General features: G+C 43.1%; 1 protein-coding gene across 1 annotated transcript in view; it reads left to right on the forward strand.

Moving 5' to 3' along the window:
• The window catches only part of glud1 (glutamate dehydrogenase 1), a 39969-nt gene extending 25983 nt beyond the window's left edge, over positions 1-13986 (forward strand). Inside the window, 9 exon segments of the mRNA NM_001172529.1 lie at positions 388-482; positions 2168-2347; positions 4040-4177; positions 4435-4572; positions 4782-4862; positions 5443-5566; positions 12127-12218; positions 12892-12954; positions 13762-13986. Coding sequence (NP_001166000.1) covers positions 388-482; positions 2168-2347; positions 4040-4177; positions 4435-4572; positions 4782-4862; positions 5443-5566; positions 12127-12218; positions 12892-12954; positions 13762-13881 — 1031 coding nt within the window. The 3' untranslated portion in view covers positions 13882-13986.
• Positions 13987-14886: the final 900 nt, after the last annotated feature.

Genomic DNA, 14886 nt, shown 5'->3' on the forward strand with positions numbered 1-14886 from the left:
GAATGGCACTCTTTATGTCTCTGTTATTCAAAGCTGTAAATGTTGTCCACATGATCACTAAATCAGGAAGTTCAGAGGAAGCCAGTTATTAAAAGGCATTCCAGGAACATTCTTCCATAGTGGGATGAGGGGACTGTTTATATAGCGACATGTCTTGGTTACACGTCATGTAACTAGACTACCTACAGTACACTGCAATAGCTTCATAGTGGGCCATGAGTGCCTCTATCTAAAAACAGTACTACTGTTTCACACCAACATATTTAGATGGGTCTACATGCGTTTCAGTATGAGTTTGTTGTTGGTTTATTGTTTGTTTCTTCTTTACTGAAGGCATTTTTTGTTATCCTAGAAGTTCACCTTAACCTCTCTTCTTTCCCCTGTCAGGACCTGGCATTGATGTCCCTGCCCCTGATATGAGCACTGGAGAGAGGGAAATGTCCTGGATTGCTGACACCTATGCCAACACCATGGGCCACCATGTACGTGTTCCCCGTATGAACTCACTGCCCTGTCGTGGACATTTCCTGTATTACCAAATCATGAGAGCAAACCACACACAAGTCAGAGTTATCATAAAGTCCATCTTTAATTATATGAGCTCCATAACAACCCTGTGACTCTCAGATCAATTCAGTGTCTATAAATGAATTCTCTGAGAGTGCTTACATATTTGCAACTGAGATCCTTTATAGCAAAGACACACATAGCCAGACAGCATTGGCTATAAATTGTCGTTCCGTTTGGTTTCCTAAACGAAGCTCTTATCTCGTTCTTGGTACAAAATAGTACCAAGACATTACCTCAACCAATGGTATATATCAATTGTCATTTTAGACACTCCCATCCCAAATACAACCCATCCTGGACAAGCTCACAGAGAGGAGAGTGAGCCTCTAGGTCAAGATAAGGGCAACCTCAGAGGGAACATAGAATGGTTCCAGACACTGCCATCCTCCTCTCCCTGATGGGAAAAGTAGGGAGTGACTGGCACACGGACATTGTGGAGCCAAGAGATAATTGGTTCCCCCTCAATCATCCCTTCAAACAGTTTAAAAGATACGTTTACGCATGACACATTCACAGATAAGACTAACCAGACCTGTCCCCTCTCTGGGCCCAAGTAACTTTCCCACATAAGCATGCTATAAAATGAATAAAACATCTTATTTATAAATGTTACCTAAAGAATTCTGATTCTGCCACGACAGCCCTCTCCCACAATAGACATGGTGTTTCCCCCAGCACTTCCTATCAACTAAGCTAAACAGCTTTGAACAATTATCGTAAACCACTTAAATGAAGGAAAATGTCATATAGATTACTTTCTCAGCTCTTCCTCTGCTTGGTATATTTTATCACCAAGAAATATGTTCATGTCTTATCAACCTTATAACCAAGCAACTATGTTACATGACCACAAAGCAAAACGGTGTACAGTAGCTAGTAGTCAAGTGATAAGTTGTCATTATTCTGTGTGTACACTAGCCATCCTTATTGACTTTGCTGAGTAAATATTTCCTGTATGTCACTTTTCTGTTTTTGTTCCTTTATCCCTTTTGATGATTTGAGTTTTTACACAAATTTCTGCTGGCCTTTTATATGACCCTTATTTTCCTGTTCCAAGTCTACTGAAAGACAAAGCTCTAGATTCCATTAAGTTTAACTGTCTCTTGCTGTATGACGCTTATATATTTTGTTGATTGCCAGGGAGGAGGTCAGGGAGCACTCCAAAAGTAAAGCATTTCAACTGTACACTAGAACGTCTACCCTATAGCCTAGTCATAGAGGTTGGCCTCAGTCTAAAATCAGAACTACAGAGACGTGCTCTTGTCCTGTCTAGGATGAAAACTTATCACAGTTTGAGGACAACGCTGTGTCCATGTAGGCCTCATGTTGGGACCTTTTTGGCATAGTCTTCCAAATAGACTTGTTTCTGGGATATATTGATGTCATTATTGTAAAGAGTCTTGCTAGAGCCTGATCTTTATCCCTCGGATGATTGGTCTCTGGTACATCACAAAATGTGTCGATCCCCATCCAGTGTGTCTCTTACAAGGTTGCAAAACTACTTAAAATAAAATGGCCGCCTGCTCCTTTTATTGGCTTTTGTGAACTTGCCAACTCCACCACTAACTATCCATATGTTCCTCTCCTCTGTGTCCAGGACATCAACGCTCATGCCTGTGTGACTGGTAAGCCCATCAGCCAGGGTGGCATCCACGGAAGGATCTCGGCCACCGGGCGAGGAGTATTCCACGGCATTGAGAACTTCATCAACGAGGCGGCCTACATGAGCCAGCTGGGCCTGAGCCCTGGCTTCACCGACAAGACCTTTGTCATTCAGGTACACAGACACAGCATTTATTGATTAGGAATGGCATTTGATTTACTTTCATCAGGTCTCAAAGCATTTTACAGTGTATGGGGTGGCATTATAGTAAAAGGTACAGTACCAGTCAAAAGTTTGGACACACTTACTCATTCAAGGATTTTTCTTTATTTGTACTATTTTCTACATTGTAGAATATTAGTGAAGACATAAACACTATGAAATTACACATGGAATCATGTAGTAACTAAAGTGTTAAACAAATCAAAAATACATTTTAGATTCATTAAAGTAGCCACCCTTTGCATTGACAGCTTTGCACACTCTTGGCATTCTCTCAACCAGCTTCACCTGGAATGCTTTTACAATGCTCTTGAAGGAGTTCCCATATATGCTGAGCACTTGTTGGCTGCTTTCCCTTCACTCTGCAGTCCAACTCATTCCAAACCATCTCGATTGGGTTGAAGTCGGGTGATTGTGGAGGCCAGGTCATCTGATGCAGCACTCCATCTCTCTCATTCTTGGTCAAATATCCCTTACACATCCTGGAGGTGTGTTTTGGGTCATTGTCCTGTTGAAAAACAAATGATAGTCCCACTAGGTGCAAACCAGATGGGATGGCGTATCGCTGCAGAATGCGTGCCTTGAATGTGTGACTTACCTCCTCCATGCGTCACGGTGGGAAACGTACATGCAGAGATCATCCATTCACCTACTCTGCGTCTCACAAAGACATGGCGGTTGGAAGCAAAAATCTTGTTTTGTCTAATGTCCATTGCTCGTGTTTCTTGGCTCAAGCAAGTCTCTTTTTCGTATTGTTTTCTTTAGTAGTGGTTTCTTAGCAGCAATTCGACCATGAAGGCCTGATTCACGAAGTCTCCTCTGAACAGTTGATGTTGAGATGTGTCTGTTACTTAAACTCTGTGAAGCAGTTTTTGGGCTGCAATTTCTGAGGCTGGTAACTAATGAACGTATCCTTTGCAGCTGAGGTAACTCTAGGTCTTCATTTCCTGTGGCGGTCCTCATGAGAGCCAGATTCATCATAGCGCGTGATGGTTTTTGCAACTGCATTTTAAAGTTTCTTCAAAGTTCTTGACATTTTCCAAATAGACTGACCTTCATGTCTTGAAGTAATGATGAACTGTTGTTTCTATTTGCTTATTTGAGCTGTTCTTGCCACAATATGGACTTGGTATTTTACCAAATAGGGCAATCTTCTGTATTCCACCCCTAACTTGTCACAACACAACTGATTGGCTCAAATGCATTAAGAAGGGAAAAATGATTTTATAAAAAATATTATCATTATTTTTGGTTAGAGGTAGCAACATGAGAGACTACTATAAAGGATGGCAGCCACGCTGTTGGTATAATCACTAAATAGCAGACATAGCTTGTTAAATGTTGATGTACAGAGGACTGTCCTCCCTCCTACAGTAGAACACTGTGTTACAGCTCATTACAAGCTGTACTGATTGGAGGCTGCACCATGTGTTACCAATATCAGAAGTGATCCATAAACCCACTGGACCAGAAGACACTACATTACACTCATTAACAAGAACGTAAACATAAATGTGCATTTGGTACATACAAGCGGAACAGGCTTAACAATATGTGACTTACAAGGCACTCGGGCCAAAAACGGCTCCAACCAATGTTCTTATTTTATTCTGAAACATGTCGTTCTTCCTTCTCTTCTCGCAGGGTTTTGGTAACGTTGGCATGCACTCCATGCGTTACCTACACCGTTTCGGGGCCAAATGTGTTGGTGTTGGAGAGATGGATGGAAACATCTGGAACCCCAATGGCATCGACCCCAAGGAGCTGGAGGACTACAAGCTGGTTAGTACACAACTCATAGCTACAGTCACTAACCTACAAGTTGATCTCTCTCTGGCTGTTTAATGCCAATGTGGAAAGCACGGTCTAAGGGTGCCACCTAGGGGACGTACAGTCTTCCTACACCCAACGTCCTCCACAGCCGTACAGCCAACTTGGCAAAACATTTGAGGTGCATGACCAAGGATATACTTTGGTCCTGTAACTTGTCTACTGTATGTCTCATTCTCTTTCTCTCTCTCTCTCGTTCTTCTCACCAGCAACACGGCACCATCGTGGGCTTCCCCAACTCCACGCCATACGAAGGCAGCATCCTGGAGGCCGACTGTGACATCCTGATCCCGGCCGCCAGCGAGAAGCAACTGACCAGGAATAACGCCCACAAAATCAAGGCCAAGGTCAAAGTTCAACAATCATGTCCAGACCAGCAGTCACTCTTATTACACACTGAGTAACGTGCAGTAAATCCACATTAATGCAGGCTAAAGTTATTTAAAATGTACATAATCATCACTGACCTCTATTGAACCTCACTAACAGTAGAAAGGTGTTTGTGGAAAGCTGAATTCGGTATGTAAAGTGTATTTAAATCGTCTTGTTTTTCCAGATCATTGCTGAAGGAGCCAATGGACCCACCACCCCTGACGCTGATAAGATCTTCCTGGAGAGGAATATCATGGTGATTCCGGTGAGAGGCTGTATGCAGATTTCAGATTGCATATTCATATTTTCTCAATTTTTGAACTTGTAACAGGTTCCATTAGATTGTGTTGGTCCTGGAGACCTAGATATTTTTAGGGCCGTTTTCACAGACCCAGATCTAAAAATTTTGGCCTAGAAGTAGGCCAGGGCCCGTATCCACAAAGCGTCTGAGTAGGAGTGCTGATCTAAAAACTGTCCATACAATTGCATTCTTATTCATTATGAACTTAAAAGCAAAAGTGATCCTAAATCAGCACTCCTACTCAGACCCTTTGTGGATACGGGCCCAGATTCTGACTTGTTAAGTCTACAGTGAAGACCGGGATTTCCTGAACATTGATTAGTTGGATTGTATACCTCTGGTCTCCAGAGTCTGACTCTATTTCTTTGAATGGAGATTAATCATATTTTAAACTATTGTTTAGAAGCAATTTTATGCAGATAGTTGCTTAATCTGTCTCCGTGTAACTTACTCTTTGACTTTGCAGCTCTTGATTGCCTGTATGTTACAGCATAGCTGTAATGTTAGTGTTTGCAAACTAGCCCACCATCTCTTGTTTATTCAGGACATGTACCTGAACGCTGGTGGAGTGACTGTCTCCTACTTTGAGTGGCTGAAGAACCTGAACCATGTCAGCTACGGTAGACTGACCTTCAAGTATGAGAGGGACTCCAACTACCACCTGCTCAGTAAGTCTGACACCTCCCAAACCGTAGGGATGCACTCACCCCTGCTAGTTCAGCCTACTCTCTGTTATGCCACATAAAGATGGATTTTGATTATCTTGTATTATGCTAAAGTTGTATTTATCACTGTAGTTCGTGTTGAAATCCTTAATTACATTCATTACTGGGAATGAGGACTATTTGAAATTTCAGAAACCATTGGCTGCTTAACCACCATGTTTTTTTATTTTACGGCTGTGACTTGCAGTATGTTTCACATTGAATATTTTTTTGACTGCAGAGTACACACACACTTATGTTCCCAAACGACAAACTCAATGTTGCTCACAACAAAGGGAACTAACAAATAAAATCACTGACAAACAAAACGGAAACAGGTGGGTTATAAGAGGAGTTGTCAAAGATACTCATGGGGCTGTCCACCGAAAGTTGACTAGCAACAAGTCTGGGTCCTTAAAGACAACTACTAAATTTGCACTAAAAAGGGCAAACCAAAATAAAAACCCAAACGAATTTATAATATGGAGCTAAAAGCATGTGGAGCAAACCAAAAGGGGGGAACAAGATAAAAGGCTTTGTTTTTATCTCAAGCAGAGGAAGAGCTAAACCGCTGTCAAGCAGTTCCAACAGCTCTCATGCTCTCATTCTCTCTCGAGAACCAACTGGATGACTGGGCCAGCCACTATTAAATATCACCTGGGCTAGCACAGGCAAAAACACCTTCCGGCTAATGAGATGGACAAGCCAGCACAGTTGTAACACATACTTACTTACGAGGTGACACTAATCGGTGCGCCCTACATTCCAACGTGGTACCTCAAAATATAAATGGAAAAAACCAAACCTGTGACACCTTCTTCCTTAAGACAAGTTTGCTCACCACCAACAAAAAACAACTTATGCGTCACCTTCTCCAATATCAACGTCTACTGGCTGTCAACAATTAAATATAAGACAAAGTAATTAAATATATATTCCATCTTTTATAAAGAAGCATTATTTTTATATGTAGTTGGCTATAACTCAAGTTTTTGAAAAACTCACGTACGCTTCTATAGCTCTCATCCCCTAGGACCGAGCCAAAACAAAATTCCTCTCCAAAACGTGCAGTCAAAATAAATTGTGAGCCAAGGCCACACACTGGCTAAACACAAAACTTATCGACTGACGAAGGTTGAAAGTCATGCGTCCTCCGATACACAACCCAACCAGCCGCACTGCTTCTTAACACAGCGCGCATCCAACCCGGAAGCCAGCCGCACCAATGTGTCGGAGGATACACCGTGCACCTGGCAACCTTGGTTAGCGCGCACTGCGCCCGGCCCGCCACAGGAGTCGCTGGTGCGCGATGAGACAAGGACATCCCTACCGACCAAGCCCTCCCTAACCCGGACGACGTTAGGCCAATTGTGCGTCGCCCCACGGACCTCCCGGTCGCGGCCGGTTACGACAGAGCCTTGGCGCAAACCCAGGGACTCTGATGGCACAGCTGGCGCTGCAGTACAGCGCCCTTAACCACTGCGCCCCCCGGGAGGCCGACTGCCCACTCTTGAAAAGACAATCAGCAACCAAGTTGTCCTTACCACGAACGTGTCTGATTTCAAGGGGAAACTCCAACGAAGGAGTCTGTGGTTCGTGGAGCTTGTCTTTTGCCGAAAAAACTAGAGGATTATGATCGGTATATATCCTCGTAGGTGTAGAGACATAAACCGTGAAGTGCTAGAGAGCCAGTACCAAAGCGAGTGTCTTTCTCAATAGTCAAGTATAGCTTTTGATATGAGGCCAGTTTCTTTGAAAAGTACCCCACAGGGTGCTCAACGTTGTCTTTCTGTCGGAGCACAGCCCCTGCGCCTACGTCGCTGGCATCGGTGTGCAGAGCAAACAGACGATTATCATCATGAGGTAACCTCAGTATCACTTGTCGAAGTGCAACTGGATGACAATTTGAGATACACTGGGCCAATCGTCCTGCCTAGAAGTGGCTCAAGAACACCATTTCCACATTAGAACACCATCTCTGTCAAATAACCCCTCTGGAGTTTGATGAAACAGCGGCTAGAGGGAAATATCTTTACTCTGTTCAGCAATCAGCTGCTTCCTAGACGTCAAAGTGTCAACTGTAGGAACTCTATCTTCCTTCAGTGGTTCTACAAATTCGCTCACCTTTGTGGTTTTCAAAGGAGAGGTCAACTCCGGTTTATTGAAATCGGGATCACCAATCTCAGACAGATCGCCCATGGTGGGATCTATCGGCACACGCTGGGAACACTCTACGGTACTTTTCTGATAACCCATCAGGTTCCTCTACTGAGTTCCTTACAAACAACAGGATTTGGCACAACCTTCCCTCCATCTAAATTGTTTCCCAAAATTAATGAGACCCCCTTCACCGGGAGGTTAGGCCTCACTCAAACGACATCGGAAACAGAAATAAGATCAGACTTGAGTTCCACATTATACAAAGAACTTCCATGCAACCCATCTTCACGCTTTGTACTAACACAGTGGTTCCCTAACTTTTTATAGTCCCGCACCCCTTCAAACATTCAACCTCCAGCTGCGTAGCCCTTCTAGCACCAGGGTCAGCGCACTCTTCTGATTCTGATTTAAATGACATTTTCACAAAACCGCTTGTTGCAATTTCGACGAGGCTCTCTTGTTCAGATATCGGTAAGTGGACTGGAGGCAGGGCATGAAAGGGATAACGAATCCAGTTGTTTGTGTCGTCAGTTTCGGGAAAGTACCTGCGTAATTGCGCACCCAGCTCACTCCGGCATTTCGCTATATCACGTTTGTCCGTAAGCTTGAGTTCATTTGCACACAAAAATCATACAATGATGGAAAGACCTGTGTGTTGTCCTTGTTAATGCAGACAGAGAAGAGCTCCAACTTAATCATAGCCTCAATTTTGTCCCGCACATTGAGTATAGTTGCAGAGAGTCCCTGTAATCCTAGATTCAGATCATTCAGGTGAGAAAAAACATCACCCAGATAGGCCAGTCGTGTGAGAAATCCGTCATCATGCAAGCGGTCAGACAAGTGAAAATTAGGGTCAGTAAAGAGAACTTTAAGCTTGTCTCTCAATAAAAATAAAAATGTAAATACTTGAAAACCAGTGCACTTCTTTATGTTGTAAAATCGTTATATGGTCACTGCCCATATCATTGCATAGTGCAGAAAATACACAAGTTCAGGGCCTTGTTTTAACAAAGTTAACCATTTTCACTGTAGTGTCCAAAACGTCTTTCAAGCTGTCAGGCATTCCCTTGGCAGCAAGAGCCTCTCAGTGGATGCTGCAGTGTACCCAAGTGGCGTTGGGAGCAACTGCTATGTCTCACTGTCATGGCTTTTGCGCCATCAGTACAGATACCAACACATCTTCACCGCCTAAGTCCATTTGATGACGCAAAGCTGTCCAGTACTTTAAAAATATCCTCTCCTGTTGTCCTGGTTTGCAGAAGAGGATGTCTTCCTTAATTGACCCCCCCCCCCCCCCCCCCCCCCCCCCCTCCCCATAAACGTAACGGACATATACCAGGAGCTGTGCCAGGCCCGCCACGTCTGTTGACTCATCCAGCTGTAATGCATAGAATTCACTGGCTTGTAAGTATGCGAAGTAGTAATTGTTTCAAAACATCTCGTACCATGTCACTGATGCGTGGTGAAACAGTGCAGATGTAGTACTGCTTGTAGTAGCAGTTTACCAGTGCAGCTGGTATGTGTCTCTATGGATGGGGGGCTTACTTTTATTAACAATTTATACATTTTCGAGGAAACGGAATGAGCAGCATCTACGTTTGGCTACATACATTTTTGGGCGGCCGTTAGTGAAATTCCCGTGAGAGAGTAATGGTTAATGTGATTGGATGTTAATTGTTTGACTAGGCTACCTGTATTTGACATTATGTTATTTCGATGAAGACTAGATGGTGGTTTAATTCTATTTTTGGCAGTGAAATGAGGCTACTCAGGCGAGAAAAAAATATCACCCAAATGTATAGCCCTGTTGGAAAATCTAAATAGACTGTTAGAAAATGTGTATCACATATATATTTGCCGTACACCCGACAGCATTGCGCGTACCCCACCCCAGTTTGGGAATAGCCGTACTAACATACTGTAACCAGTTGCTGAAGTGTCAGACAAAAGCAAAACACCCTGCATAATGAAGGATTGGGCCACCCTAGTGTGTCGCAATATCTTCACCAGCTGTTTAAAAGTATCGCCACTCTGCAGAGACACGAACCCATCTGAAACGGAGTCACATGCACATCTGATCCCAAATCTTGTTTAGGAGATACACCATTCCCAACCAGAGACTTAATGGGCTGGAGGACTCCCACAAGAAGGAACTGCTTTTTCTCTGTCTCAAATTTCGGTTTCAACTTAAGCCACTGAGAGACAATGTGTCCTATCTCACGGCAATGAATGACAAACTGGTGGATATGAAAAACCTGTTTTCTGACGATCCTTATCTTTGGGCACTGTAGAAAAGGACTGAAACCTCCTCAGTAGCAGGTGACTTATCTGGATAGCTTTTTTTGTGTAGGAATTACTACTGGGTGCTTTGTTTGAAGGTAGTTTTATGTGTCAACACAAACTCATCTGGCAAATCAAAATAAAACCTAAACCAACTTAGGGAACTAAAAGCAAGTGGAGCAAACTGAAAGGGAGAACTCTCAGAAGAAGAGTTAAACTGTGGTCAATCACTTCCAACATCTCTCATGCCCACTCTCTCGAGAACTAACTGGAGCAATGGGCCAGCCACTATTTAATATCACCTGAGCTAGCACAGGTGAAACGCCTACCGACGAATGAGATGGACAAGCCAGCACAGTTGTAACATACTTACTAACGAGGTGACCCTAATCGGTGCGCCCCATGGGAAAAACCAAAACCTGTAAAACAGACACAGGACCGGATTTAATGCAGGGGTTTACCGAGGCTGAAGCCCCTGGGCCCAGATCAGTGGGGGGCCCAAATAGGCAGCAATAAAATAAATAAATTAAACACATACGGTATATATTAGATATGTAGTATATATTTGTACTTGTACTTTTTGCTGCAACCATCAACCACAGGAGGATTCAGGAGCCCGCTCTCAATGAGTGTAGACAGCCTGCTGCCTCTGCTAATTGTCAGATAGGGGAGGTAGAGGGCCCATGTAGGTAACTGGGGGCCCCTGCCTTGATTGGGTAACTGATTAATGCAAAAACAACTGCATAATCAATAAATCTTAACTGTTCAATTGTGTTAGTCAGGGGCTGGGCACAAGAGGCAAAAACATCACGTTTTTTTTTTTTTATCCCAACCACACGAGTCCGCTCTCAATCTTGAAAATACACCAGAGCATTAATTGTTTCTAAAAAGATAAGTGGATTAAATTTGATCAAACTCATACAGGGAACTGCCAAAATAAAGGAAGCGCCAACAAAGTGTCTTAAAAGGGCTTTGGGCCACCACGAGCTGCCCAGAACAGCTTCAATGCGCCTTGGCATAGGTTCTACAAGTGGACCTAAACCATGCCAGGAAAATGCACACCACACACCATAACACAGACTTTGTATCCTTAATTTACTCAAGGGTTTCCTTTTATTTTGCTAGTTACCGGTTGCCTATGTTCGGGAAGGCCGCAATTTGGGCAGCATGTGTGCCAGTTATATATGTTGTGGCCATAAACATATAATCCATTTTGGAACCTCTAACCCTAGCAATTTGACTGTTTAACTCATGGGTAAACTAACAATTGCTGACTTGAATGAGAATTGCCATCTATGGATTATATTTATACTGTGTGGTTAATTGCGGCTGTCTGTTTGCCTTTTGCAAATTTCACAATACAACCGCGGGAAAAATGTACAGTTTGGAAAGCTAATGCCTACCACTCACAAGAGAAGACTAATCTGTCTGTGGAACGGAGGCGGGCGGGCGTTGGGCACAACCTCTCTGTGCCTGGAGATATACAACATTATTGGCAGTCACATGCAGAGTTTCTAGGAAGAGGTGGTTGCTGATTGTCTGCAGGCCATGTATGACACTCTCGCTCACCCTCTCTCTCTTTCCCGTCTATCAGCAGCATCAGTCAATGAGGCAGTCTCACATTGTGCACATGCATTTTCACACAAAAGCCCTTTATAACATTGAGTCGCTCATGATGAGTGGATTAGCATTGGATCTCTATCTGGCTGGTCATCTTGCATTCAATTATGTCATCCTATGTAGGTTAGTGTTTTCAGTACATTGCAGGGGAGGTTTGAGCTGGGGTTATGCTTGTGACCGAGTGGGAGGTTTTCTGAATATTTCAGAAGCTGAATCCATTCCCCAGTCCCATGAGTGGCAAGATTGGGTAATGTTGGAGACATGGTAGAGGGCTCAGAATAGATACAGCTGTGCGTTGCCAATCCCCCAAAATGTTGGCAAAAAGTGAAAATGTATACCAGATTATTAATGCAAGTGAACAAACTAATCTAAATTTAGTTCACTTTATTGTTCAGTGAGGATTCATATAGACTAATACATATAATCTATTCATATACATATGAACTGTCTGTGTTCTCCCTCAGTGTCCGTCCAGGAGAGTCTGGAGAGGAAGTTTGGGAAGCATGGGGGAGCAATCCCAGTGGTCCCTACCTCTGAGTTCCAGGCCAGGATCGCTGTGAGTACAACCCTTTTCCCCTTATTCTTTCAATGCCCCTGGATTACTTTCCCCTCATTCAAACAATACCCCTAAGATACAGTATTATAGATATTCAACAGCAGCTGTTGATTTTGTTCCATTTTAATTGTTTGTCTCAGTATTCACAAACACACACTCTTGTTGTCCAGGAGTTTTTTGCAAAAATAAATGTGTGCTTCATAGGAAAATAACTCTTGTCTTTACACCTGTTCACCTAATGTGAACTCTATTGAACGCATTAACCTTGTATGGGACACCAGTAAACAATGCAACCTGATCCTGATGATAGACTATCCCCTGAGGGGATTTGTCCTGGGAAAAACCGCTCCCTCCCCGATGCCACAGTCAAACAGACTCCTTTAGGACAGACTTGTAAAATCAGATACGTCCTCTGCTTGCTGTTTTCCCCAGCCACCATTTTGTACATTAGTCTCAAAGATTCAAACACATTACCTTACTGTTGATAAATGAGGCTCACTGAATGACAGACTGGAGATAAATGCTTTGGTCCTGCAATTTCATTATAACCAAGTTGAGAGAGATTTCAAAGTTGAGCTGCGTTTCTCTAGAGATGAGTAATGGTTTAGTTTAGTAGGCTAGATGTTGCGCTCTGAGCCTTATTTTCATTGTATTTTCTTTTGTTTGGTTCCAGGGCGCTTCAGAGAAGGACATTGTGCACTCAGGACTGGCCTACACCATGGAGAGGTCTGCCAGGGTAAGAGGCTGATTGCTTAAACGTGGTTATCTGTGCTAAACTATTCCTCACAGGTCCAGAGGTTTTGTTGAAAGGAAATGCTGTCTTAATCCAACTTGATGTCCTGAGGCATCTTATTAGGGGTAATGAAGTTGTATACATCTCATTACTCAAACAGCACTAAGCAGTGAAAAGGCAATATGAGCCCTCTCGCCACCATTTTATTTTCCCAATGCCAGCTCATAAAAGGAATCCCTCTTGAATATGCGCACACACACACACACACACACACCCTCTCACTGGTTTGCTGTGCGTGCGAGCAGAGCCTATGGGTAACTGGAGAAGCCAGGGCTTTGTTAGTCTCATTCGTTAAGCCCCAGCTCTGACGCTAGAGAGAGCAGAGAGCATGAGGATTCAGGCCATGACCTGCTCCTAATCACACGGACCACCCTCTACCATTAACACACCATATATCCAACAAACACTGATGACTTTAATGTCACGTCTGACTGAGGATACAGCAACTGCATAATACAGGGTTTCCTGTACCGCATCCCAGGAAATGTAATACTCTGTGCAGACATACTGCCTGACAGTCTGCTGGTTTATTACTTTGTTATATTTCCCTGGGGGTTATTTCTATACAATTACACACAGATGCTTTATTATCCTGTGGAAATGGATCACTCCATTGAAAATGGAACAATAGAGGTGTATTGCTGTATGTAACAAATGGCGAAGGGAGGGGCTAGTAATGAGTACTTGGAAGGGACAGGGAGATTTTATATATTTGAGTTGATGATCTTTGTCTTCTGTTCCCCTTTTTAGCAAATCATGCGCACAGCTAACAAGTACAACCTGGGCCTCGACCTGAGGACGGCAGCGTACGTCAACGCCATCGAGAAGGTCTTCAAGGTGTACAACGAGGCTGGTCTTACCTTCACATAGGTGGCACCTCCACAGCCTCTGTCCATCCGAGCAGACCCAGGGCCCCGCCTCTCCCAGCCTCCAAGCAACCTTTATAAAATCTTTATATAACGTTCACGCGTTTACATTTTACACATGACCGTTAGCTTTACTCTTTGCATATGTATTTCAAGCAAATCAATACACATTATTTTGCATTCTCATATTATCAAGAGACCACATGTTCTAGTTTGCTTTGAATCTGCTGTTATGAAACTACTGTGCCTATGGTTATTTGTTTTGCCTGTAGTCATTCCATCGATTGAATTGCTGTTACTATATTATTATGCCAGGTAACACCAAAAACTCTGGTCTGCAGCTTTTACAGGCTAGTTCTTTTCTGAATTAGTGCTGTGCTTGTTCAGTGTCTGTTACGGACATACTGTTACTTCACTGACACTGAGTTGAAGAAGTTGGTTAACAGAATGTAGAGCAGTGACACACGTAAAGCCTTAATTTATCCTGTGTTGAAGTGGAGTAGGTTAATCATTTTTATCTGTACCAGAATGTTTTTTCTATTTAAGGTCAGTCTACTTACAGTATAAAGCAGTGTCTACACTTCAGGGTGATAAAATGTGTTAGTAAGCAGATTTATTATGTTACTCTGTTGACATGACACTAAAAGGATCAATTCCAGAAGATTGTTCTCTGTTGTTACTGGTGTTTGCTTGGGCAGCCACAGTTTGTTTGAGTGTCTTTCTCTGTGTTTTTGCCTTTGTTTAATTCTTTGTCTCGGCTCAGAACTTGATCAAGGTTGGTTTGCCTTTGTTTAATTCTTTGTCTCGGCTCAGAACTTGATCAAGGTTGGTTTGCCTTTGTTTAATTATTTGTCTCTGCTCAGAACTTGATCAAGGTTGGTTTGCCTTTGTTTAATTCTTTGTCTCGGCTCAGAACTTGATCAAGGTCGGTTTGCCTTTGTTTAATTCTTTGTCTCGGCTCAGAACTTGATCAAGGTCGGTGTGGTTTTTGTGCTGAATCCTTAGGGCT

Source organism: Oncorhynchus mykiss, chromosome 1, assembly GCF_057628025.1.
Source record: "Oncorhynchus mykiss isolate SJ-2025 chromosome 1, ASM5762802v1, whole genome shotgun sequence".
Classification (NCBI taxonomy): domain Eukaryota; kingdom Metazoa; phylum Chordata; class Actinopteri; order Salmoniformes; family Salmonidae; genus Oncorhynchus; species Oncorhynchus mykiss.